The 23,624-nt window shown below is 43.2% G+C and overlaps 1 protein-coding gene and 1 pseudogene across 6 annotated transcripts in view; both read left to right on the top strand.

Moving 5' to 3' along the window:
* The first annotated feature begins 4,869 nt into the window (after positions 1–4,869).
* On the top strand, positions 4,870–5,332 carry LOC120878452 (annotated as a pseudogene).
* A 190-nt stretch (positions 5,333–5,522) lies between these two features.
* The window catches only part of MTDH (metadherin), a 59,562-nt gene continuing 41,460 nt past the window's right edge, over positions 5,523–23,624 (top strand). For 5 of the 6 annotated variants that reach the window (XM_040261020.1, XM_040261018.1, XM_040261016.1 and 2 more), the window contains exon 1: positions 5,523–9,374. In XM_040261020.1, coding sequence (XP_040116954.1) covers positions 8,991–9,374 — 384 coding nt within the window. In that variant the 5' untranslated portion in view covers positions 5,523–8,990. The remainder of the gene's footprint in view (positions 9,375–23,624) is intronic. The other variant, XM_040261017.1, reaches the window with a different exon arrangement.

The following is a 23,624-nucleotide window of genomic DNA, read 5'->3' as shown; positions in this document are numbered from 1 at the left end:
CCTCAGTATATCCATCCCATTAGAGCATCTGCTCAAATCCAGGATTTCAGCATTGAAATCAGGTCCAGGTACAGATGAAGCTCCTTAGGTGTAGTTTTGTTCATGATACCTCCTTCAGCACAATCTCTTTCAATCTGAGGGAACTGTGAAACTAAATACAAGTTTTCTTCTCCTTAGACATCCACCATACAATGGTACTACAGCAAAGGAAAATAGCTACAGACATTCCCATTCAAACTGGGGGGGAATTAGAGGTACAAAGCCATCAGTTATCCATAGCAATCCTGAAACACAGCTCAGAAAAGTTGGAAGTTCCTGGATTAGTTTTCAAAGTCTAGAATAATTCTCCGTGAGTCTAACTCCACCCTCTGGACTCTTGATTTTACGCTCTGAGTCTCCATTTCTTTCTCAAGAAAAGTAGTGCAGTTTGCAACTGAGTAATTTTCTCAGCCTGCCTCTTGCCAGTAAAGTTTTGGAAGTTCCATACCTTCTTCACTACTCTCTTTGTCCCTTGCAGTCCAAAATGCCAGTGTTTGTGGTATATTATGTTCTCAAAAACTTTTTGAGTCTTCTGCAAATGTCACATGAATAAGTGTGAAATAATTTCAATGAATACTATGAAATTTCATGGTGCCATAAATATACACAACATGAGGAGTGACCTGGTCAAGTGCTGGGCATAGCATCTAGGAGAAAATGATGTTTCACTTGAGATAGGAAGAATAAGTGGAAATTAACTAGGAAAAGCAACAAATTAATTTCATGCATGGTGCAAAGGGTTTGTAAAAGCAGAAAGCATCAGTAATTAAGAAATGAGTGTGAACACAGCAAGGAAACTAAGGGGTATCCCCAGCTCTCATCTCTCCCCTGGAGTCCACATCCATGTGTACCTGCCTATTTGATAACTTATCTGGATAATTTGTACTCTCAAAATCAATGTGTATAAAACAAAGCTACTAATCTCGAGTTGCCAAACTTAGCTCTTTTCCAATATTCCCCATTTCAATGAATGGCACCACCATCTATCCAATTGGAAGTGAGAAACCTGAGTCATTGTTAAGAATTCCTTCTTCAAATCCCTCCACAAAATCTTAAGGACTCCATCACTAGCTATAGAATAGTACTTACCATAATCCAAGCATCCCATGCTCTCTCATGTCCCAAAGCCTTCCCTTTTGCTGGTCCTCATGCTTGGAAACTCCTCTCCACTCTCTTCCTTCTCTTCGTAGCAACATCCCACTCATCCTCCTAGACTGAACGGAACCTAAATATATAGTATTTGAAAGAGTTCCACTGCTTCAAATGCAGAAATAACCTTTCCCTTGTTGGTGATATCACTTCGTAAATCCTCAGCAAACTGTTACAGACTGAGTTCTCCGTGAAGTAGACTTTTAGATGAACATATAAGGAAGCGCTCTTGGAACGAATACCAGGGGAAGGAGAAGAAGGAAATGGGACTGAGTAGGGTGAGAACTAGGCTGAGATACAGTACCAACAATCTTCAGCCAAGCTCAAGGAGTACTGTGGGGCTGGGATGGTCTTTCAAAACTGACCCAGGGTGGGACAAGGCCAGGACTGTGCAGCCCCAGGCTGATGAGTCACTGGATGTAGGCTGTCCCTGAATGGGGACATGACCTTTGCTGAGGAAGTTTTCCTCAGTCATTTCCCCAAAATCTGACACCTAAGAGAGGGCCCCTGGTAATACTCCTGTTAGAGTAGGCAGCTGGCTAGGTATGAGCAGAGAAATGAGGGCAGGGGCCAGCTGGCAAGAAACCTTGCTTAAATAAACTGTCACTTTACTTTCTTAACCTTTCTTCTTCATCTTTGACTTCTCAATGAAGAACCTCAAATTCACTGGTGACATTCCCAGAGTTGGGGGAAAATTCTTTCATTACTGAAGCAGGATCTGGGAGGTACATCACAGCATCCAGTACAATCTTCATGCTTAAATCAGTTTACTGTAGTGATACTCTCCTGCATCAAAGCCATTTAAGAAAGGGTCCATCGTCTTCACTAGGCTCTGAGATTTTTAAGGAGAAGGAAATGGCAACCCACTCCACTATTCTTGCCTAGAGAATCCCAGGGATGGGGGAGCCTGGTGGGCTGCCATCTATGGGGTCGCACAGAGTTGGATACGACTGAAGTGATTTAGCAGCAGCAGCAGCATGCATTCAAACCAAAGAGCTGGGATTCAATAAACGTCCAGTGAAGAAATGATTGAACAGGGGCTTCCCTGGGGGCTCAGTGGTGAAGAGTCTCCCTACCAATGGAGGAGACATGGGGTTCAATCCCTAGTACGGGAAGATCCCACACACCATGGAGCAACTGAGCCCATGGGCCACAACTATTGAGGCTGTGCTCTAGAGCCTGGGAGCAGCAACTATTGAAGCCTGCAAGCCTAGAGCCTGTTCCCCACAACGAGAAGCTACCACAAAGAGAAGCCTGCACACGGCAACTGGAGAGCAGCCCTCCCTCCCCAAAACTAGGGAAAAGCCTGAGCAGCAGTGAAGACCTGGCACAGCCAAAAAAAAAAAAGATTGAATTAATGATCCAGGGAAACTGATTAACTAAAGCCACAGACATCTAACTGATGAAACAGAGTGCCAGTTTCTTCCTTTGCACCAGTATTTTTCAATCAGTTTTTCATTATCACTCCTCTAAGGACCTTTTTTTAACTTATATGCAGAGCACATCATGAGAAACGCTGGACTGGAAGAAACACAAGCTGGAATCAAGATTGCCAGGAGAAATATCAATCACCTCAGATATGCAGACGACACCACCCTTATGGCAGAAAGTGAAGAGGAGCTAAAAAGCCTCTTGATGAAAGTGAAAGAGGAGAGTGAAAAAGTTGGCTTAAAGCTCAACATTCAGGAAATGAAGATCATGGCATCTGGTCCCATCACTTCATGGGAAAAAGATGGGGAAACAGTGGAAACAGTGTCAGACTTTATTTTTGGGGGCTCCAAAATCACTGCAGATGGTGACTGCAGCCATGAAATTAAAAGACACTTACTCCTTGGAAGGAAAGTTATGACTAACCTAGATAGCATATTCAAAAGCAGAGACATTACTTTGCCAACTAAGGTCCGTCTAGTCAAGGCTATGGTTTTTCCTGTAGTCATGTATGGATGTGAGAGTTGGACTGTGAAGAAGGCTGAGTGCCGAAGAATTGATGCTTTTGAGCTGTGGTGTTGGAGAAGACTCTTGAGAGTCCCTTGGACTGCAAGGAGATCCAACCAGTCCATTCTGAAGGAGATCAGCCCTGGGATTTCTTTGGAAGGAATGATGCTAAAGCTGAAACTCCAGTACTTTGGCCACCTCATGAGAAGAGTTGACTCACTGGAAAAAACTCTGATGCTGGGATGGATTGGGGGCAGGAGGAGAAGGGGACGACAGAGGACGAGATGGCTGGATGGCATCACGGACTCAATGGATGTGAGTCTGAGTGAACTCCGGGAGATGGTGATGAACAGGGAGGCCTGGCGTGCTGTGATTCATGGGGTCGCAAAGAATCGGACACGACTGTGACTGAACTGAACTGAAGGGCCTTTCTGGATACTTTCCTATGAAGTTTTAATGTCACATATATATTGTATATCTTTGCATGTAGTGTATTAGATCTGTACTTTGTACACTAAAAAACATTTTTTTAGCCCTCAAAGCCAACACTGAGAAATCCCGTGGGAACAATATTGCTCCACTGAGAATGTATGATTTACACTAGTAAATATAACTTCAAAGAGGATCAGATTACTTAAGTCAGCTCATCTTACAATAAAGATGCCTCATTACAAAATGGCTGTGGCATTCTGAGCATGAAATCAGAGCAAAAGGGGTTAAAAGGCCTAAAGGGATACCCACAGACATGGTCCAGTATACCATTCCCCACCATAAGATATGGTAACCCCACAACACTATAGCCACAGGAACCTCCATTATTTTGCCTAGCTTCTGTACAAACTATAGCTTTTGTCATTTTTGTCAGTTAAATTTAATTACAAAGTATCTCAGGTATATAAAAAAGTAGAGATAAGGAGCACTCTTGTACCCATAACCTAATTTAAGAGATAAAAACACTATATATTCATGTGTAACCTACACAGAATGTGTGTATGTGTCCAACTCCTTGTGACCCCATGGGCTGTGGCCCACCAGGCTTGTCTATGGAATTTTCCAGACAAGAATACTGGAGTGGGTTGCCATTTCCTCCTCCAGGGGATCTTCTGGACCCAGGAATCAAACCTGAGTCTCTGGCATCTCCTGCATTGGCAAGTAGATTCTTTACCAACTGTGGGACCTGGGAAGCTTTACTGAAATGTGAAAGTTTGCCCCCATTCCAAAGTCACATGTTGGAGCCCTAACCCCAACATGACTGTTACTTGGAATAAGGTCTCTAGGGAAGCAATTAAGGTTAAATGAAGTCATAAGGGTGGGGCCCTAATCTGACAGGATTAGTATCTTTATAAGACATCAGAGTTCACTGGCTCTCTCTCCACCACGCGAGGACACAGCAAGGAAGTGGCCATCTGGAAGCCAGGAAGAAAACCAGTTCCCTGAGCTTGAGAAATCTTAGTTGTCTAAGCTACCTAGTTTATGGAATTTTGTTTTGGCAGTCTGAGCAAACAAACACAAACACACTAATCCCAAGAATTAATCACTGGGTATATGGAAAAAAGAGGAGAAACCAAGGGGTCAAGAACAGTTAAGACTGGGTTCTACTACAAATCCAGCACTCTGATTCTGTGGTAACAACCCTTAGCCCTCTGAAGCATCCTTCTTCCCTTCTATGAAATGAGAGGCTTTAAGTAGAACTTCTTCAGTTCTCTTAAAACTTCCAAACTAAGCTCTTTCCAGTGATAAAGAGTCTGGAGATGTGCAGAAATGGCACCTTGCAGGGGAAAAGAAAAACAGGCCATCAGCCTTGGCCCTCGGGTGGCTGAAGAAGAAAATGTATTTGGTGTGTGCTACACCTTTGCATCCTTCATCGACACTTTTGCCCATGGCACCGATCTTTCAGGCAAGGAAACCACCTGCCGTGTAACTGGTTGGATTAAGGTGAAGGCTGACTGAGATGAGTCCTCTCTATATACTGCCATGTTGGCTGCCTAGGATGTAGCCCAGAGATGCAAGGAGCTGGGCATCACTGCCCTCCACATCAAACTCTGGGCCACAGGAGGAAATAGGACCAAGACTCCTGGACCAGGAGCCCAGTCAGCGCTCAGAGCCCTTGCCCGCTCAGGGATGAAGATTGGGCGGATTGAGAATGTTACCCCCATCCCCTCCAACAGCACCCGCAGGAAGAGGGGTCTCCATGGCCACCATCTGTGAACAGGACTCTTCAGATTGTTGTTTTGTTAATAAATTGCCTTGATGTAAAAACAAAACCAAAAAAAAAAACTCTCAAACTACAAGTGTTACGTGCTGTGGGCTATGGCTCAGGCAATGACAGTGCCAGGATTCTATCCTCACGAAGTTTTTATGGGTATTCACAAAGCTATTTAGTTACGAGCGTATTCATGACAGAATTGCATTTAATGGCAAAAAACAAGAACAGCAACAAAAAAACTTGTAAATAACCTATCTAACAATAAACTATGTTAAATAAACTATATAGTAGAGCCAGAACATATAATAAGTATTTATTGTGCAAACCTGTTAAAAAAAATTAACATCAAGTATATACCACTGAGAAACCTTAAAATTATAGATTGGTAAAAACTTTGTTAAAAATACTGTCAGTGAACATGGAGCACGCCACTCCTGTATGCAGCTGTTCCTTCCACGTAGGTCACTTTTCAAAAAACTGTAAACCGTTTTATTGAGGTATATCTGACATAAACTACAATATCTAAAGTACACATTTGGTAAGTTTTGACATATATAAACCCATAAAACCCATAGGCCCATAAAACCAGAATAATAAAGATAACATATCCATCACTCCCCAAAGTCTCCTAGGGACCCTTTGTAATCACTCCCTCCCACCATTCCGTGCTCTCACTCGCCTTCCCAAATCACCACTGATTTGCTGTCACTGTAGATCAGTTTGTATTTTCTAGTTTTATATAAATGAAATCATACATTACATACTCTTTTTGGCCTGGCTTCTTCCACTCAGTATATTTACGTTGAGATCCACCTATGCCGCTTCATGTATTTATTTGAGTGGTATTCCATTGTATGGGTAATTTTGACTCCGAATTAGCAGTCTTCATTTCCAACCCAGTTGCTTCAAGAAAAGAGGTTTCAGCAATGACATCTAACATTTCTTTTAACTTCACCATTTTCAAGGAATTAGGATATTCCAGGCCAGGCTTGATATTATCTCTTTTATACACCGCTTGCTTTGCTTTGAATCTTTCAAAGCACTGATTCATTTAAACTTTACCTAAATTTCATTCTGCAGCAAGTTAACAAACCTAACATTGTGGGGCTACTAGTATGTTCCTGGTGAGTTTTATCAGCTGGGTTCTATCAAGTGACATGAATGCTGATGTCATTAAATATGTCACTAAAACGTCACTTTGCATTTGTCATTAAATGCAAAACAGTAATTAGTGCATGAATCCATTTTGTTCTTAAAATACTTTAAAAGACACAAAGCTATATGTGAAAAATGATTATTATCTGTATTACCATATACAGTAAACATTTTCAGGTCAAAGGAGAGTCATACACACAAAAAAAGGTGATAGGATTTTACATAATCAGTATTTGCCAGACTGCCGAAGAACAGGAATATCCAGCTGCTATTATTGTATAATAGCTTAATTCATAAGCCCTCACGTGTTCACCTAGAATGGGCTTCTTAGGAAAGATATCCCTCATGTCTCTGGAACCAAAGCATAAATGTAAAATTGTAAACCTACTTTCATAAATATAAATGGAATTTGGAACCTTTTAGAGATAAAGTAGTTCCAATTACATCTTCCAAGTTTTCGGCCTTGTAATTTACACTGTCTTTAACTACAGTCTTTAATTATAAGTCTGTATAAAGCTTGGCTAGAGTAACAGTTTATTATTTACCAAGCTCCTTTTCACTCATTATCACAATATGCATTACAACACAGTTGCAAAGTAGGTCAAAATACTCCCAAATACATTTTTGGCATTCGGTACTTATTAATATTACTCCCCTTTTTATTCTTTGAGAAAGCCTGTATTTAGTTCACTTTAAGACACTTGCTAAAAATGCTAATTATCATTTAACGATAACACATTAAGTTTTCTCATAGGGAAATATAACGTCAAAACCCTAAGGCAGCCGTGAACATCATCTTTGTATTTTTAAGATCTGAAAAGTCACTTCTTCCTAATGTTACCCAGATATGGTCAACGCAGCATACAAAAAAGATTTTTGGAAATTCTCTGTGATCTTGCACAAAAGCTTAAAATAGAACGCAACGAAGGAACTACTTCATCTACATGTAAAACACAATCCAATATGCCTCACATTACTTCGTATTAAACTGCAATAGGAAAATAATACTGCCCACGTGCCTTCCAACTTTTTTGAGTTCTGGCGAATGACAGGAACGAAAGCCAGGAGCGAAGGAGCGAAGGAGCGAAAACCACGCGAAAGCGCCCTTGGTCAGGCAGGCAAACTGTAGACACACAACGTGGGTAAGTTGAGACAAACTTAACTTGTGAACGAAACCTAGGCCCCGAAAGAAGAGTGCCCGGCTTCGGACTTAACTGAGCCCACCTCTGGAAGCGTCTAGCTGGATCCGTGATCCAGTGAGTAGAATCCGCTTCCACCCCAACACTACTCCCAGAAAAAGAACGGAGAAAAGCAGACAGCTACTAGGGCGACTTGGACCTACACCCCGTGACCTGGCTCCTCAGTCAGTTCAGTCGCTCACTCGTGTCCGACTCTTTGTAACCCCATGGACGGTAGCACGCCAGGCCTCCCTGTCCATCACCAACTCCCGGAGTTTACTCAAACTCTTGTCTATTGAGTCGGTGATGCCATCCAACCATCTCATCCTCCGTCGTCCCCTTCTCCTCCCGCCTTCAATCTTGCCCAGCATCGGGGTCTTTTCATATGAGTCAGTTCTTCCCATCAGGGAGCCGAAGTATTGGAGTTTCAGCTTCAACACCATTCCTTCCAATGAACACCCAGGACTGGTCTCTTTTAGGATGGACTGACTGGTTAGATCACCTTGCAGTCCACGGGACTCTCAAGAGTCTTCTCCAACACCACAGTTCAAAAGCATCAATTCTTCGGCGCTCAGCTTTCTTCAGAGTCCAAGTTTCACATCCTAGCTCTTTACCCTCTTGCACGCCCCGCTCCCCCACCTCCCCAGCCCGCCGCAGCCCCGAGGCTTCCTCAAGAGCCCCTCCCCTGAACCCATTCAAAGCGCCACGTCTCCTAGCTCCTGGCCACCAGCCATTCCGCAGAGGCTTCCTCCAGTGAACCCCTCCCAACCTCCCGCCCAGAGTCACCGGTCCCCGGTGCTCGGCGCGCCTCCGCCAGACGCCGAAAAACGTCCCCGCTGACCGCCTCAACCGCGCGCTCCCTCCAACGGCTTCCGCCCCGCCCGGCCTCGCCCGCGCCCACGTGACACCCACGCCCCGCCCACCGGGGCCCACGTGACCCGTGATCCGCCCCGCCCCCCGTCGCCTCCCGCTGCGTGGATCGCGGCCTGAGCCGCCATTGTTCCGCCGAGGGAGGACAGAGGGCACCCGGCACTGGCGCGGAGACGCCGCTTAGCGGCCGCCACTGGAGACACTCCCTCTCGCCGTCCCCCTCCTTCTGGCGGCGGCGGAGTGAGGCTCTGACGAGGGGGGAACCGGGGGAGCACCCCCTGTCCTCCTGGCAGCGGCCGCGGCCGATCCCCGGCTCCGGCGCGAGGGGCGGCCTCAATGCGCTCGGCCTGAGGCGGTCGGGCCCCGGCGCGTCCTCGCTTCCCTCGACTGTTCCACGACGTCTCCGCGGCCCGGCGTCATCCCGTGAGTCCCCCCGCTCCCCCTGACGGGGAGGGAAGATGGCTACACGGAGCTGGCTGGACGAGCTGGCCCAGCAGGCCGAGGACGGCTCGGCCCGGCTGCAGGAAATGCTCTCGGTCGGCCTGGGCTTTCTGCGCACCGAGCTGGGCCTCGACCTGGGGCTGGAGCCGAAGCGCTACCCGGGCTGGGTGATCCTGGTGGGCACGAGCGCGCTCGGGCTGCTGCTGCTCTTCCTGCTCGGCTACGGCTGGGCCGCGGCTTGCGCCGGCGCCCGCAAGAAGCGGAGGAGCCCGCCCCGCAAGCGGGAGGAGGCGGCGGCCGCCGCGCCGGCCCCGGCCGCTGACGACCAAGGCGTGCTGAAGAATCTCAGGGGCGAGGAGCAAAAGAAGAAGAACCGGAAGAAATTGCCGGAGAAACCCAAAGTGAGTAGGGGAGGAGCGGCGGGGTGGTCGGGGGTTGGGGGTGCCAAACCTCAGCCGCCCCCGCCGGGAATCCGGCAAAAGGGACCGAGGGAGCATAGTTGAGAGCCGGGATGCAGCCTCCCAGGCGGAGGCGGCGATCGGTGGACACGTTTCTTGAGGAATGGTGGAAATTCAGGAAGTATAGGACCCGGTGGGGCAGATCGGTTTGGAGGAAGGAAGTTAGACTGTCTTTGCGGTACGTTTAAATAAAAGCCGCCCGGAGGTCGAGACAGTTTGGGGACCCTTGACCGCCCGGATGACATGCCAAGCCGCCGCCCCCCCCCACCCCCACCACCCCGAGGCCTACTTGGGTTAGGCTGCCTGTGTGTGCGGAGGCCGACGGGACCTTAGGGTAGCGTTGGGAAGTTGTGGCAAGACTGCGCCTGGAAGCCAAGAGCCTGCATGCTTCAGGTCCCACCGAGGTGGGAGGCGGTGGAGGAGATAACGGTGACCTAAAAACTCTGGGGCTTACTCGAGGATTAAAGGTACCCAGGTCTGGACACGCTTCCATTTTAGTTAGGGCTCTAGAAGGGAAATGGTTGCCCACTCTGCTTCTGGTGCATGTGGCCCCTGGAGGCCGGAACAGGAGCCCGGCAAAGAGGCAGTCTGTCTTCTAACGTACTTTGGGGTACACGGCACTCTAAGAGGGCGCCAAGGCAACTTCAGCGGAGCGGTGTGGGAGGTTTTGAAATAGGGTTAAAAGGATGACAGAGCAGAATGGTGCCGGGCTGAGAAGAGGGATCAGGCGCCCATTTACCGGACCACGTGTGGAAAGGCAGAGAGCATCACGACCGTCTTATCGTGCCTTCGCCTTTTATTTCTGCAGCCTTGGTTGCCATGTCCCCCATGGTTCTCCCATTAGAACTTTCATATTTTACTTCTTTAAAAATAGCGTATAGTTGACCAGAGTATGGAGGGTGTGTAAAATTGGAAACAACTCCTAACCTATTTTTGTAGCCACTGGTTTTAGCACCTCACCTTTTCAGCACGATAAGGTTCTATGTGAAATGCCCTCTGGTTTTTTGCTGGACAGTGAGCAGTATGTATGTGAAAGTTAGTCGTGGAAACTAATGTAGGAGACGGATTCAAAAATAATTCTAATATCTTGTGGACTGACAGGTGCTGTAGAGGTGTGAACAGTGTAAATGAGGTTTAGAGAGTGGGAGGGATTTGGAGGAATTTAGCAAAGTTATGGAGGAAGTCAGATTTGAATTCAAGCTAAAGTCATGAGAGTATGGTTGGTAACAGTACAAAAGATGACACTGTATTAGAGCTGTGACAAGTCACAATTACTGCATTATTAGGTCTAGATTAGACCTGCTGGTTGAGAGGATGCAAGATATGTATAAGAACTAGAAACGGATACAACTTTGTTAGTATGACTACTGCCTTAGGTTAGGAGAAGAGAAAATAGAAGTGATTTGGAAGCTATGTAATTATATTTAAATTTGTAAAGAGTATCAAGGTTTACCAGAAAGTAATGTTATGGTGGAAACCTGGCTCCAAGATAGGAAAGAAGGTGCTCTTGAAAAAAATCACATTCATTCATAAGCCTAGGACCAGTGTGGATGAAAGGTTGTGAAAATTTCAAAGCCCTGTTTGCACTTGGGTCAACAGACAGGTGCTAATAAGAGACCATTTGAAGTGCATCACAATACTTAGATGACCCATCCGAAGAAGGAACACAGGCTCCTGTGGAACTTGTGCTGTGAAAAATACTCATCAAACTTAGTGTTTGTGCTAGGGGGAATGAATAAATCATTATTAGCTTTGGAGAACAGAGAATGGGAAAGCTGACAGGGTGGCTCAAGTGTTAATTGCGAAAGCATATATGTTTGCCTACCTAACAGTAAAGATGTGTTGGAGTTTATCAACATTTACAAAATTGTGGCTTTCAAAAGTTTTGACCACAAGGTAGAGAAAACATTTACAATAGCCCCACACACACTATTCTGTTTTTCTTTAATGATATTTGTGACTTACTAAATTAGTTTAACATTTGATTTGAGAGGTGACCTACAGAAAAGCGCTACTTTAGAGGGTTAAGAAATCCAAGCTTCCATTTAGTTAGTTATTAGTTGGTTAGCATTCATATGCTTCAGCACTTTGCTAAGTTTCTGTTTGGGGAAAAGCAGGATACTGCTTGCAAATTGAAGGCAGTAAAAAAGGAACACCATATTCTTGTGTCTTACAGTGAAAGGGATACAAAAACAAAAGCTCAGTTTTCCCCAGGGAACTTCTTATTACAGTTGTGGAAAAAAATCAGAAACTTAACAGTGCAACCTTAGTGAGGGCCCAGGTAGCCAGGAAAAACCTTTCATGGAATTTGACTTGAAATGGGGAGGAATTGGATATTGGGAAAGGCTGAAGAAATAGCAAAGGCTTGAGGGTAGAAGACTTTTAACTCTGTTGGCCTGGCAGGAATTGAAACTCTAAACTTGAGTGAGGCATTTAACCTTGTTTCCATTAACTTGTCTTGTTTATAAATTGAAGATCTTAACTTAAGGTAAAACACTGCAGCATTCCTCAGACTATTCACCCTGACTACTTGCAGTAGTTACTTTGAATGCTTGTTAAATCATGTAGATTCCTGAGTCCAACTACAGATATAAATTCAGAGTCTGTGGAGCTAGGTCCAGGGAATCTGCTTTTTTAACAAGCTCCCTTGCCTATTTGAAAATCGAGTGTAGTAGTGCCATAAGATTCAAAGTGTAAGAGAGATTTCTAGGTGCGGACATGTTAATCTTATAATCCATCTTTTATTACCACATCATTCTGATAAACATTTTGGATATACTTAATTCTGATTCAAGTGTAATTCTGACATCAGGGATGTCAACTACAGTTTTTTTGAAAGGACATTCTGAATTTATTTTTGTCCTTTTTAAGTTTTCTCTTAAATCATTCCAGATTTCACAACTCAAATTTTCAGTTTGTTTCCAGTTGCCTGTTTTTATGTATAGAGTAGATGTCATTTAGCTTTTTAAAATCTTTTCATAAGCTTTTTTTTTTTTTTAATTCTTGTATTGGTTTGCTTTTTATCCCCCAATATCTTGCCATAGGTTTTTGTGTTCATTCCCCTGTTAAAAGGGAAGGGGGTGACACTTTTCCCTGGGCTTATCACTGTTTTCTTACATGTGTTTTTCTTGACACCTCATTCATCATGAGTATTCAGTAGCCACTCAGTAAATATTTTTTTCTTGACTTAACCTGTACAGTGATTTAGATGGATGTAAACAGCAACCCACTCCAGTATTCTTGCCTGGGAAATACCATGGACAGAGGAGCCTGGTGGGCTACAGTCCATGGGGTCCCAAAGAGTTGGACACAACTTAACAACTAAGCAACATCTCAAATAGCTGGTCTTTAGCAGTTATTGCTTTGTGTTTCAACTGGAAGCAGGTAACCAAGATCATCATCAAAGAAAATTCATTTTTCATAAAGATTTTCCATAGTACAATTGTTAATATCTGTAAGCTCAATAAATAGTGTTCTGTCTTGTTTGCTACTGTATAACCTTGCCTAGTGGTTGGCACTTGACAAGTAGTTATTGACTGTATAATACAGTAAAATGTCCCACCAAAGTATTGTATGCAGCTTGCTTCTGTTTTTTATGCCTAGAAGACATCCATGTGAGCCACCTTTTTATTTTTACAGTGAAAAATGGCTGTGTTTGCCTCATCTGGCGTAAATTTTGTAAGGCCCATCTGTCTGCAGCTAGTAGCTTATTCTGACAGTAAGCTGTATCTTTTGTAGTAGTTACTTCTTTTCCAGTTTCACTGCCACTGCCCTGCTTTCGGGCTTTATTACCTTTTGCTTAGGTGATCCTAACAGCATCCTAACTGGCTCTCCTGCTTCCAGTCCCTTTGTTGCCAATCCTTTCTACCCACTCATGCCAGTTAAATCTTTTAAAGTGTTAGTCACTCAGTCATGTCTGACTCTTGGCGATCTGGTGAACTGTAGCCCACCAGACTCCTCAGACTCCTCCATGGAATTCTACAGGCAAGAATACTGGAGTGGGTTTCCATTCCCTTCTCCAGGGATTCTTTCCGACCCAGGGATCGAACCTGCATCACTTATGTTTCTCGAACGGGCAGGTGAATTCTTCACCATTAGCACCACCTAGGAAGCCCAGCTCTAATCATGTGACTTTCGAGTTCACATTCTTTCAGTAATTCCCCAACACCTGTTGAATAAAATTCAGTGGCATGGCTCTCAAGCCTTTTCATGATCTAATCCCATCTTAGATTTTATCTCTTACCATTACCCATATGTGGAGAAGGAAATGGCAACCCACTCCAGTATTCTTGCCTGAAAAATTTCATGGACAAGGAACCTGGCGGGCTACAGTCCATGGGGTCATAAAGAGTCATCCACAACTGAGCACGTTACCCATAAGACATTACCATTAGCTAGATGTCAGTGTCTCTCTATTCATACTACCTTTTTCTGTTCATATGATTTCTTCTAAAAGGCCCCCTTTTTCTGTATCTCTGCCAATTTCTACCTATCCTTAAATGGCCCAGCTACATTGCTTCCTCTACTATAAAGCTTTTCTCTAGCTCCCCAGTTAGAGTTAGTTTCTCTTTTATATATTTTTTATGAGAGCTAAAACAGAGCATCGCCTGGGAATGTGCTTGTAGAATGATTCAGATTTTTTTGTAACTCTATGCATGTCCAAGAATGACAAGTATTGATATGGGGGTTAGAAATAACTTTTAGCTAGTAGGCAAATTTGTGGATTTGGAATCTCCAAATAATGGCAATCAACTAACTGTTTGTTTGTATCTATAACTGAACTAATGGGTTTCCCTGGTGTGACTCACTGGTAAAGAATCCAACTACCCATGCAGGAGATGAAGGTTTAATCCCTGGGTCGGGAAGATCCCCTGGAGAAGGAAATGGCAACCTGCTCCAGGGTTCTTGCCTGGAAAACCCCATGGACAGAGGAGCCTGGTGGGCTACAAACCATGGGGTCGCAAAGGAGCTGGACGTGACTGACTGACTAAAACAACAATGACTGGACTGTTTGGCCTACCTCCAGAACCTCATGTCTAGATGTATACTTGATTGCTTCAATAGGAAACCTGATGATTATCTCAAAAACTGTAACATCTTCAGAACAGCACTCATAATACCCTGCCTTCTCCCAGTTGTCCCCATTACTGTAAATGGTAAATGACTCTGCCTTTCCTTCAGTTATTCAGGCCAAAAATCTTAAGAATCATTCTCGATTCTTCCCTTTTCCTTGTATCTTCATCTTGTTCACCTCATATCTGGTCCTTTAGCAAGTACCATCATTTTTATCTCCAAAATATATATTTAGTCCAGCTACTCTCATTCTGTTTCCACCGTAACTCACTCGCACAGCAGTAGCTTCTGCCGGCTGCCTCCAGTCATTTCTCAACACCCTAGTAACGAGGCTTTTTAAAAGCAAATCGCAACTTGTCTAAAACCAACATTTTAGTAGTTTCTGCATTTAAAATCTAAACTTTTTTCCTGTACGGCTCAGCAGCTGCTTTTCTTTCTAAGCAAACTTGAGTCAGCTTCCTCTCATTTGCTACCTTCACAGTAATCCTTTGCAATTCCTCATGCTCTTTCACAATCCAGTGCTGCAAACTTGACCCACTGTTCTAATCAGCCTTTAGATCTAACTTTGAAACTCACCTTCCTAGAAAATACTTTCCTAATCACCCTATTTGAAATAGGCATCCCCTTCTATTTTCTGTCTCAGTCTTTTGTGTTTCCGTTGTTATAGTTTGTAAATTGATTATTAACTTGTCCATTTACTTTTGCTCCAGGTTTTCTTTTCTCTTATAAGCCATGCTATCAGATGGCAAACAGTGACTGGCATATTAGAGCCTTTGGTAACTATTTGTTAAATTAAATGCTGAATGATCTAAAATGATATCTTACTGTTTAGCTGGATGGTCTAATCTGTTATTGAGCTAAATAAATTTGTCTTTTAAGATACTCTCAATAGGATTATGTCTTTTATTCATAGGTAGTGGTTTTGCCGTATTATCTCAGGTATTACTAAAGTTACGTGACATCTATAGGATTTTCTTTTTCCCTTTAAGTTACTAACGTTTTAAGCCTTGAATACTCATTTAATTTAAAAATTCTGAGTGATAGTAAAACAAATATTCCTGATTTTACCAAAGAAAAAAAAGAATCTTGAGATTCAGAGAGATTGACTTATTCAAGGTCATAGAGCAAAGGCATTTCAAAGGCAAAACAATATCCTGATTTCTAGCTTAAGAACTCACTGTTATTTCCATTATATCGCTCTGGTTTTGATAGCATGTTCCAGGATATTACACTGCATTCAGAGAACAAATCTAATTTTCCCAGTGAGTTACAACTTTATTGCTTTTAAATTTTACTTTTAAAAATCCAAAGTTTTTGCTGAAAATTATAATGACCTTTACAACAGCTCCAGAGTTTTGCCTTCATTTGTTTGGTCATATGACAGGACTTTTTCATCCTGTCATTTTCTTCTGCCAGAGGTGCTGCAGAGAAGACCTTTAATAGTTGTGACAGAAAAGACCTTTAACAGTTGTGTTCATCTCAGATACCAAGAGCAGCAGTAAACTCTCTGAGTACTTGTTTTTGTTGCACTTCAGCATTATTGGGTAATGTACTACTTTTCAAGGTTGTGAAAGCCTTGAAAGCATTTTAAAATTAGTATTATTCAAACAAAATCAAGAGATGTGAGGAGTTGGTGTTGCTTGACAAGTTTTTTTGTTGTTTGGGTGGAGGGGAGTTGGTAGTTAATTTGTGTTTGTTTGGTTTGGTTTTTTTGGCCACACCATGCAGCTTGTGGGATCTTCATTCCCCAACGGGGGATTGAACCTGGGCCCTTGGCAGTGAAAACATGGAGTCCTAACCCCTGGCTTGCCAGATATTTCCTGACTAGTTTTTTGCTCTATTTTTTCTCCAACTGTGCTAGTAGTTTGGAGAGAAACTACTCTCAGATCATCTCTGAAACTACTTTCTCAGATCCATCTGAGAAAGAACTACATGGATATGTGTCCACTGTATCACCTGTAATCCTTATCTCAGTACCCATCTGATATAAAACCTTAAAAACCAATGCTGTATTTAGTGTTTCAAAAATTATCTCTAGCATAACTTGGCCATGTGATTGGTATTGAGTATCATTTATAAAAGTAGCTCTGAGCATCCTTGATGTTCTAGGTTCAACAAAAAGATGTTTTAGAATTCCTGAAGAGGGTTTAGTTTTGGCTAGCTGTTCAGAAAGCACAGGATCTTTGTGTGCTCCTGTATTCAGCTCTGCAACCCCATGGACTGTAGCCCGCCAGGCTCCTCTGTGCATGGGATTCTCCAAGCAAGAATACTGGAGTGGGTTGCCATTCTCTTCCAGGGGATCTTCCTGACCCAGGGACAGAACCACATCTCTTGCATTTCCTGCATTGGTAGGCACATTCTTTACTTCTGCAACACCTGGGAAGCCTGTGCAAGAATCTTTATCCTAAAGGAAATATCTCAAGATATATAGCAAGATTTTTGCAAATTTGATTTTTAGGCCATATTTATAAGATTATTCTTCCAGCTTTTAAGAGTTTAAAATTTAGGTTGAATTTAAAAGCAAGTTGATAAATTACTGTGAGTGAAGCTGTGTACTGTAATGTTTAGCTTATGTAATTGATAGTGCACAGCATTTGACAGAAAGAAGCACACAGTTTGTGTTTTTAAATAAATGACAAGAAATTGTTCTACCTTGAATATGTATCAGCACTCTTCCTAACTAAAACTGAGAAACTGACCAAGTCTTGTCCACTAAATGAGATAATGCATGTGATTGGCACATGGCAAATGTTGTTGTTCACGCGCTCAGTCGTGTCCGACTCTCTGCGACCGAATGAACTGCAGCAGGCCAGGCTTCCCTGTCCATCACCATCTCCCGGAATTTGATCAAACCCATGTCTGTCGAGTCGGCGATGCCATCCAGCCATCTCATCCTCGGTCGTCCCCTTCTCCTCCTGCCTTCAATCTTTCCCAGCATCATGGTCTTTTCCAGGGAGTCAGTCCTTCACATCAGGTGGCCAAAGAATTGGAGCTAAAATTTAGCTTCAGCATCAGTCCTTCCAATGAATATTCAGGATTTATTTCCTTTAGAATTGATAGGTTTGATCTCCTTGCAGTCCAGGGTACTCTCCAGAGTCTTCTCCAACACCACAGTTCAAAAGTATCAGTTCTTCTACTCTCGGCCTTCTTTATGGTCCAACTCTCACATCCATACATGACCACTGGAAAAACCATAGCTTTGACTGTACAGACCTTTGTTGGCAAAGTAATGTCTCTGCTTTTTAATATGCTGTCTAGGTTGGTCATAGCTTTTCTTCCAAGGAGCAGACGTCTTTAAATTTCATGGCTGCAGTCACCATCTGCAGTGATTTTGGAGCCCCTAAAAATAAAGTCTGTTGCTGTTTCCATTGTTTCCCCATCTATTTGCCATGAAGTGACAAGACATGGCAAATACTTGGAAGTTTCTAGGTCTGTCAGCTAAAGTTGTCATCTGTTGAATTTCCATGATGTCTTGCTTTTTTTTTTTAAATCATGGACATACTTGTGCTTCCCAGTATGCAAAGTATAATCTCTTGCTAAGCAAATTGAGACTGCAGCGAAGTAGTAACTTGTCCAGGGTGATAGACATTGGGGATTCAACTGTGATCTCAGCTTGCCTTCAAAACACACACTGTTCTCCTTTTAGAGGCTAGGGATGGGGAGGTGGGGAGCCGGGGCAGAGTATACCTTTTGCCTGGAGTTTTTTCTGAGCTATACCTGTCTTCCTTTGCTGGGGTCTAAGCTTTGTGAGGACAGGGATTGTGCCTCACTTGTCTTGTTTCAAGGCTTTAACAGCCCTGCTTATTACTCTGCTGGGTTCATTTAATGGATATTGAGTGAATGAACTCAAGTGAATATTGTGTAATCTTTTTTAGAATACAGACTATAAGCAGCTTTTTAAGAAAAAAAGATAGTACAACATGTCTCTCGAGCAAGCCTGGACTATTTCTAGCCTGTGAGAGGCTATATTTACTCATCATTTGTATTCTGTTAACTTCCCAAAAGAATTTGTGTCTGCAGCATTGGGCCCATTGGATACATGTACAGTTTTTTAAGGCTCTTGACCACCAGGACTTGCTAATATGAAAAATGACTTGAATGCTGGAACATAGGATGAGGATATGGGCCTTCGTAGCTTTGGAGAGGAAAGGATATTGAAGGAAAGAAGCTGTTTCTTGAACATGTAAAGTATGCTTTCGCATGTTCTCTCATTTACTTTAGCAAGAAACCTGTACAAGACAAATTACATATTTTCTTCATATTTACAGATGATGAAGTTGAGGATTAAGTCAAAGAAAATGTTTAAAATCGCAGTGATTAAATATAGAAGTTGGACCTTAATCCCAGGTTGTCCACTCCAAACCCCATAGACTTTTCATGTTTCACTTTTTTTGGTAGTTAGTAGACTACTCTTTTAGTTTTGAAACTTAAGTTTCCAAGTAATTTGAAGTCATGGGTTTTACATTTTGTGACTAAAAATAAAAATTTACATAATTAAGTGAAAATCAGTCTAGTCGCTCAGTGGTGTCCAACTCTTTGCGACCCCATGAATCGCAGCGTGCCAGGCCTCCCTGTCCATCACCAACTCCCTGAGTTCACTCAGACTCACGTCCATCAAGTCAGTGATGCCATCTAGCCATCTAATCCTCTGTCGTCCCCTTCTCCTCCTGCCCCCAATCCTTCCCAGCATCAGTCTTTTCCAATGAGTCAACTCTTCACATGAGGTGACCAGAGTACTGGAGTTTCAGCTTTAGCATCATTCCTTCCAAAGAACACCCAGGACTGATCTTCAGAATGGACTGGTTGGATCTCCTTGCAGTCCAAGGGACTCTCAAGAATCTTCTCCAACACCACAGTTCAAAAGCTTCAATTCTTCGGCGCTCAGCTTTCTTCACAGTCCAACTCTCACATCCATACATGACCACAGGAAAAACCATAGCCTTGACTAGACGGACCTTAGTCGGCAAAGTAATGTCTCTGCTTTTGAATATGCTATCTAGGTTGGTCATAACTTTCCTTCCAAGGAGTAATAGGAGTGTCAAATGTTAAACCTTATATATGCTTATTGTAGCTTTAGATTCTTTTTAAAAAATATTTATGTGTTTATTCAGCTGCATCAGGTCTTTGCTGGGCCGTGTGGGGTCTTTTGTTGCTGAGCATGGACTGTAGTTGTGGCGCACAGGCGCTCTAATAAGGACTCGGTTGTTTAGCGGCCCATTGGAGCTTAGTTTCCTGACCAGCGATTGGAACAAAGTCCCCTGCATTACAAGACAGATTCTTAACTGCAGGACCACCAGGGAAGTCCCAGCTATGGGTTCTTTTGATATTTAGAATCAGTTTAACAAATAGGTAAAGGTCACTCAAATGGGGTAGAAGTCTGTTATTAAGCATACCTTCTTATTCTGAACTTTATGACTCCCAGAGGGCAGATTTCTTTCATATGTCCGTGTCCCTGAGGCCCCTAGCCCAGTGCCTTGTACTAAAAAGTACTTAATGTGTAAAGAATTGTATGAAATTTATAAATTGGAAACTAATGTGACGAACTTTATTTCCTTGAAATAACTGTTATTAAATAAGACCCTTCTCCCCTGCTGTGTGGCCCCCTCCTCCCTTTTATTTTCCTGATTGTCAGCTGGGTGTTTTCATTCTGCATTATCACCCTCCCAAGACACACATACACACACACACACCCCACGCATTCTTTTGCTGATGTATTTTTAAGAAAGATCTGGGCTGGGATTTGAGGAAATGTATTAATATTAAGGCTGACATGGCATTGTCTACAAGTTTATCCACATAAGAATTTTTCTGTTACTGGTTGATTTTCACCAAATTTGAAGGATATTTTTGGAGTGGTCTAATTTAAAGTATAGGTTGGATGCTATATATAAAATTAACTTGGATTGGCCCTAGAGGGAAACACCTCAAAATTTTCCAGAGAATTTTAAACTGGGGCACAGAGAGAAGCTCATGTAATTCTAATCTGTAGAAGCGACATTGCATATATTAAGGCTCCATGACTAGAGAAACTACTTTTATGTAAAACTGAGCATGGCAGTATTATTTGATTTGAAGTGTTAGTTTGTGATTAGTTCTTTTCATGTGAGCAAGTCTACATAATACATTTTTATTTGTTGTTGTTGTTTAGTCACTAAGTCGTGTCCATCTCTTTTGTGACCCCCATGGACTGTAGCCCACCAGGCTCCTCTGTCCATGTAATTTCCCGAGCAAGAAGACTAAAGTGGATTGCCATTTCCTTCTCCAAGGAATCTTCCTGACCCAGGATCAAACCTGTCTTCTGCATTGGCAGGTGGATTCTTTATCACTGAGCCACTAGGGAAGCCTTCATGCGTCAATTTAGGGATTTACTAATTTAAATGTGGTTAATGCTTTTCTGGATTACTGGGAAGGTGTGGTCAGACATTCTGGAGAGCTAAATCAAGTGGGCATTAAGCACTGCTGTTAATAAAGCTAGTGGATGTGACAATTCCAGTAGCACCCTAAAGGATGATGCCATCAAGGTGTTGCCTTCAATATGTCAACAAATCTGGAAGACCCAGCAGTGGCCACAGGACCAGAAAAGGTCAATCCTCGTCCCAACTCCAAAGAAGAGTAGTACTAAAGAATGTGCTAGCCATCAGACAATTACACTCATCTCCCATACTAGTAAGGTCATGCTTAAAATCTTGCATACTAGGCTCAGCATTATGCCATCCAAGAGCTTCCAGATGTCCAAGCTCGGTTTAGAAAAGGAAGACAAACCAGAGATCCAATTTCCAACATTCGCTGGATCATAGAGGAAACAAGGGAATTCCAGAAAAACATTGACTACGCCAAAGCCTTTGACTGTGTAGATCATAATAAACTGTGAAAAGCTCTTAAAGAGATGGGAATACCAGACCATCTTACTTGTCTCCTGAGAAACATGTATGTGGGCCAAGAAGCAACGGTTAGAACCCTGTATGGAACAACTGACTGGTTCAAGATTGAGAAGGAATGCCACCCGGCTGTCTGCTGTCACCCTGTTAGTTTAACCTATACGCTGAGCACATCATGAGAAATGCCGGGCTATATGAGTTACAAGCTGGAATCAAGACGGGCGGGAGAAACAACAACCACCTCAGATATGCAGGTGATACCACTCTAGTGGCAGAAAGCAAAGAGGAACTAAAGAGCCTCTTGATGAGGTTGAATGAGGTGAGTGCAAGAGCTGGCCTAAAACTCATTATTAAAAAAAACTAAGATCATGGCATCTGACCCCATTACTTCATGGCAAATAGAAGGGGAAAAGGTGGAAGTAGTGATAGATTTCCTCTTCTTGGGCTCTAAAGTCACTGTGGATGGGGACTGCAGCCATGAAATCAGAAGATGTTTGCTTCTTGGTAGGAAAGCTATGGCAAACCTAGACAGTGTGTTGAAAAGCAGAGACATTACTGTGCTGACCAAGGTCAGTATAGTCAAGGCTGTAGTCTTCTCAGTGGTCACGTCCAGTTGTGATAGCTGGACCATAAAGAAGGCAGAGCGCAAAAGAATGATGTCCTGTGGTGCTGGCAGAGACTCCTGAGAGTCCCTTGGACAGCAGGAAGATCAAACCAGTCAATCTTATGGGAAATAAACCCTGAATACTCATTGGAAGGACTGATGCTGAATTTGAAATTCCAGTATTTTGGTAATCTGATGTAAATAGCTGATTCATTGGAAAAGTCCCTGATGCTAGCAGAGATTGAAGGCAGAAGGAGAAGAGGGCGTCAGAGAATGAGATGGCTGGATGGCATCACCGATACATTGGACATAAATTTGGGCAATCTTTGGGAGATGGTGAGGGACAGAGAGGCCTGGCGTGCTGCAGTCCATGGGGTCACAGAGTCAAACACGACTGGGCAGCTGAACAACAACAATGCTTTTCCAGGACAAGGCCTTCTTGACCAGTGGTAGCAGAATATGAGACCAGATTAGTGCTATTGGTGGTGGGTAGGAGAGGTGCAACCACGATAGTGTATCCTTTCTTCCTGCTGTTGACTTTTTCTTTAGGATAGGAGGCTTTTTATCACTATTTCATGATATCAGGCATTTGCAGGGAGTTGTTGATGACTTTTGGAGTCCCAATAATTATGAAGCCTATGTAAAGCCCAAGAGATAGTGGAAAATTGGGAAATCTGCATAGACCAGAGGGAACAGCTGCAGTTCTAGCCGGTACACAAGTCGACATTGCAGAGAAGGAAGGAAAATCAGCAGGGGTTGGAATGTGGGACCACCTTTGGCTTGCTGACCATTGGAAGCCTATAAAATGGACACTGAGCGTTCCTGACCACTGACTGAGGACTTCTGACTGTTCAAAAGGAGAGATGATTTCATCTGTGATTTGGGTGGGTCTGAACATGTTTGCAGTTGTCTCAAAGGAATTTCCTTTAACTGTTTGGTGGTTTTTTAACAGTTTTTAACCACTTAATTTCACCTTTTTACAGTTAGTATATAAATTGTTGTTATTGCTTACTCCCTAAGTCGCATCCAGCTCTTTTTGTGACCCCATGGACTTGTTGCTTGCCAGGCTCCTCTGTCCATGGGATTTCCCAGGCAAGAATACTGGAGTGGGTTGCTATTTCCTTCTTCAGGGGATCTTCCCAACCCAGGAATTGAACCTGTCTCCTGCATTGGCAGGTGGGTTCTTCACTACTGAATCACCAAGGAGGCCCAGTATATAAAATGACTCAATTTATTCATTTGCATGAGTAAAATGGAAGTATTATAAGTGACTATGATAGTTTCCTGAAAGGATTAGTTAAATGAGGCTTCACGTATATGAGGCTTGTGAGCTGCCAAGTAAAAAGATGGGGAACTGTGTGGACTTGAAGCTGTGAGACTGTTCAGGTGGAGTAAAGCTTACATAGAAAGGTGAGGATGACCCCAGAAAACCTGAAAAAATAAGTTTGGCCAGAGAGAGGACGGTCTGAAATAAATGGCATGTGAGAATTGACAGGTAAGGTGGTGATACTGGAAAGTATTGATAGAATTAAATAAAAGTTTTGTATTCCTGATGTGGATATGGCTGTAAGTCCAAGTCCCTTTCTAGGGTTTCTGACCATTCTCTATGCACTGTCTCCTCCACTCCACCTCATCCCT

The sequence above is a fragment of the Oryx dammah genome, unplaced genomic scaffold (assembly GCF_014754425.2).
Source record: "Oryx dammah isolate SB20612 unplaced genomic scaffold, SCBI_Odam_1.1 HiC_scaffold_19, whole genome shotgun sequence".
In the NCBI taxonomy this organism is placed as follows: Eukaryota; Metazoa; Chordata; class Mammalia; order Artiodactyla; family Bovidae; genus Oryx; species Oryx dammah.
This window is presented reverse-complemented; position numbering and strand designations above follow the sequence as displayed.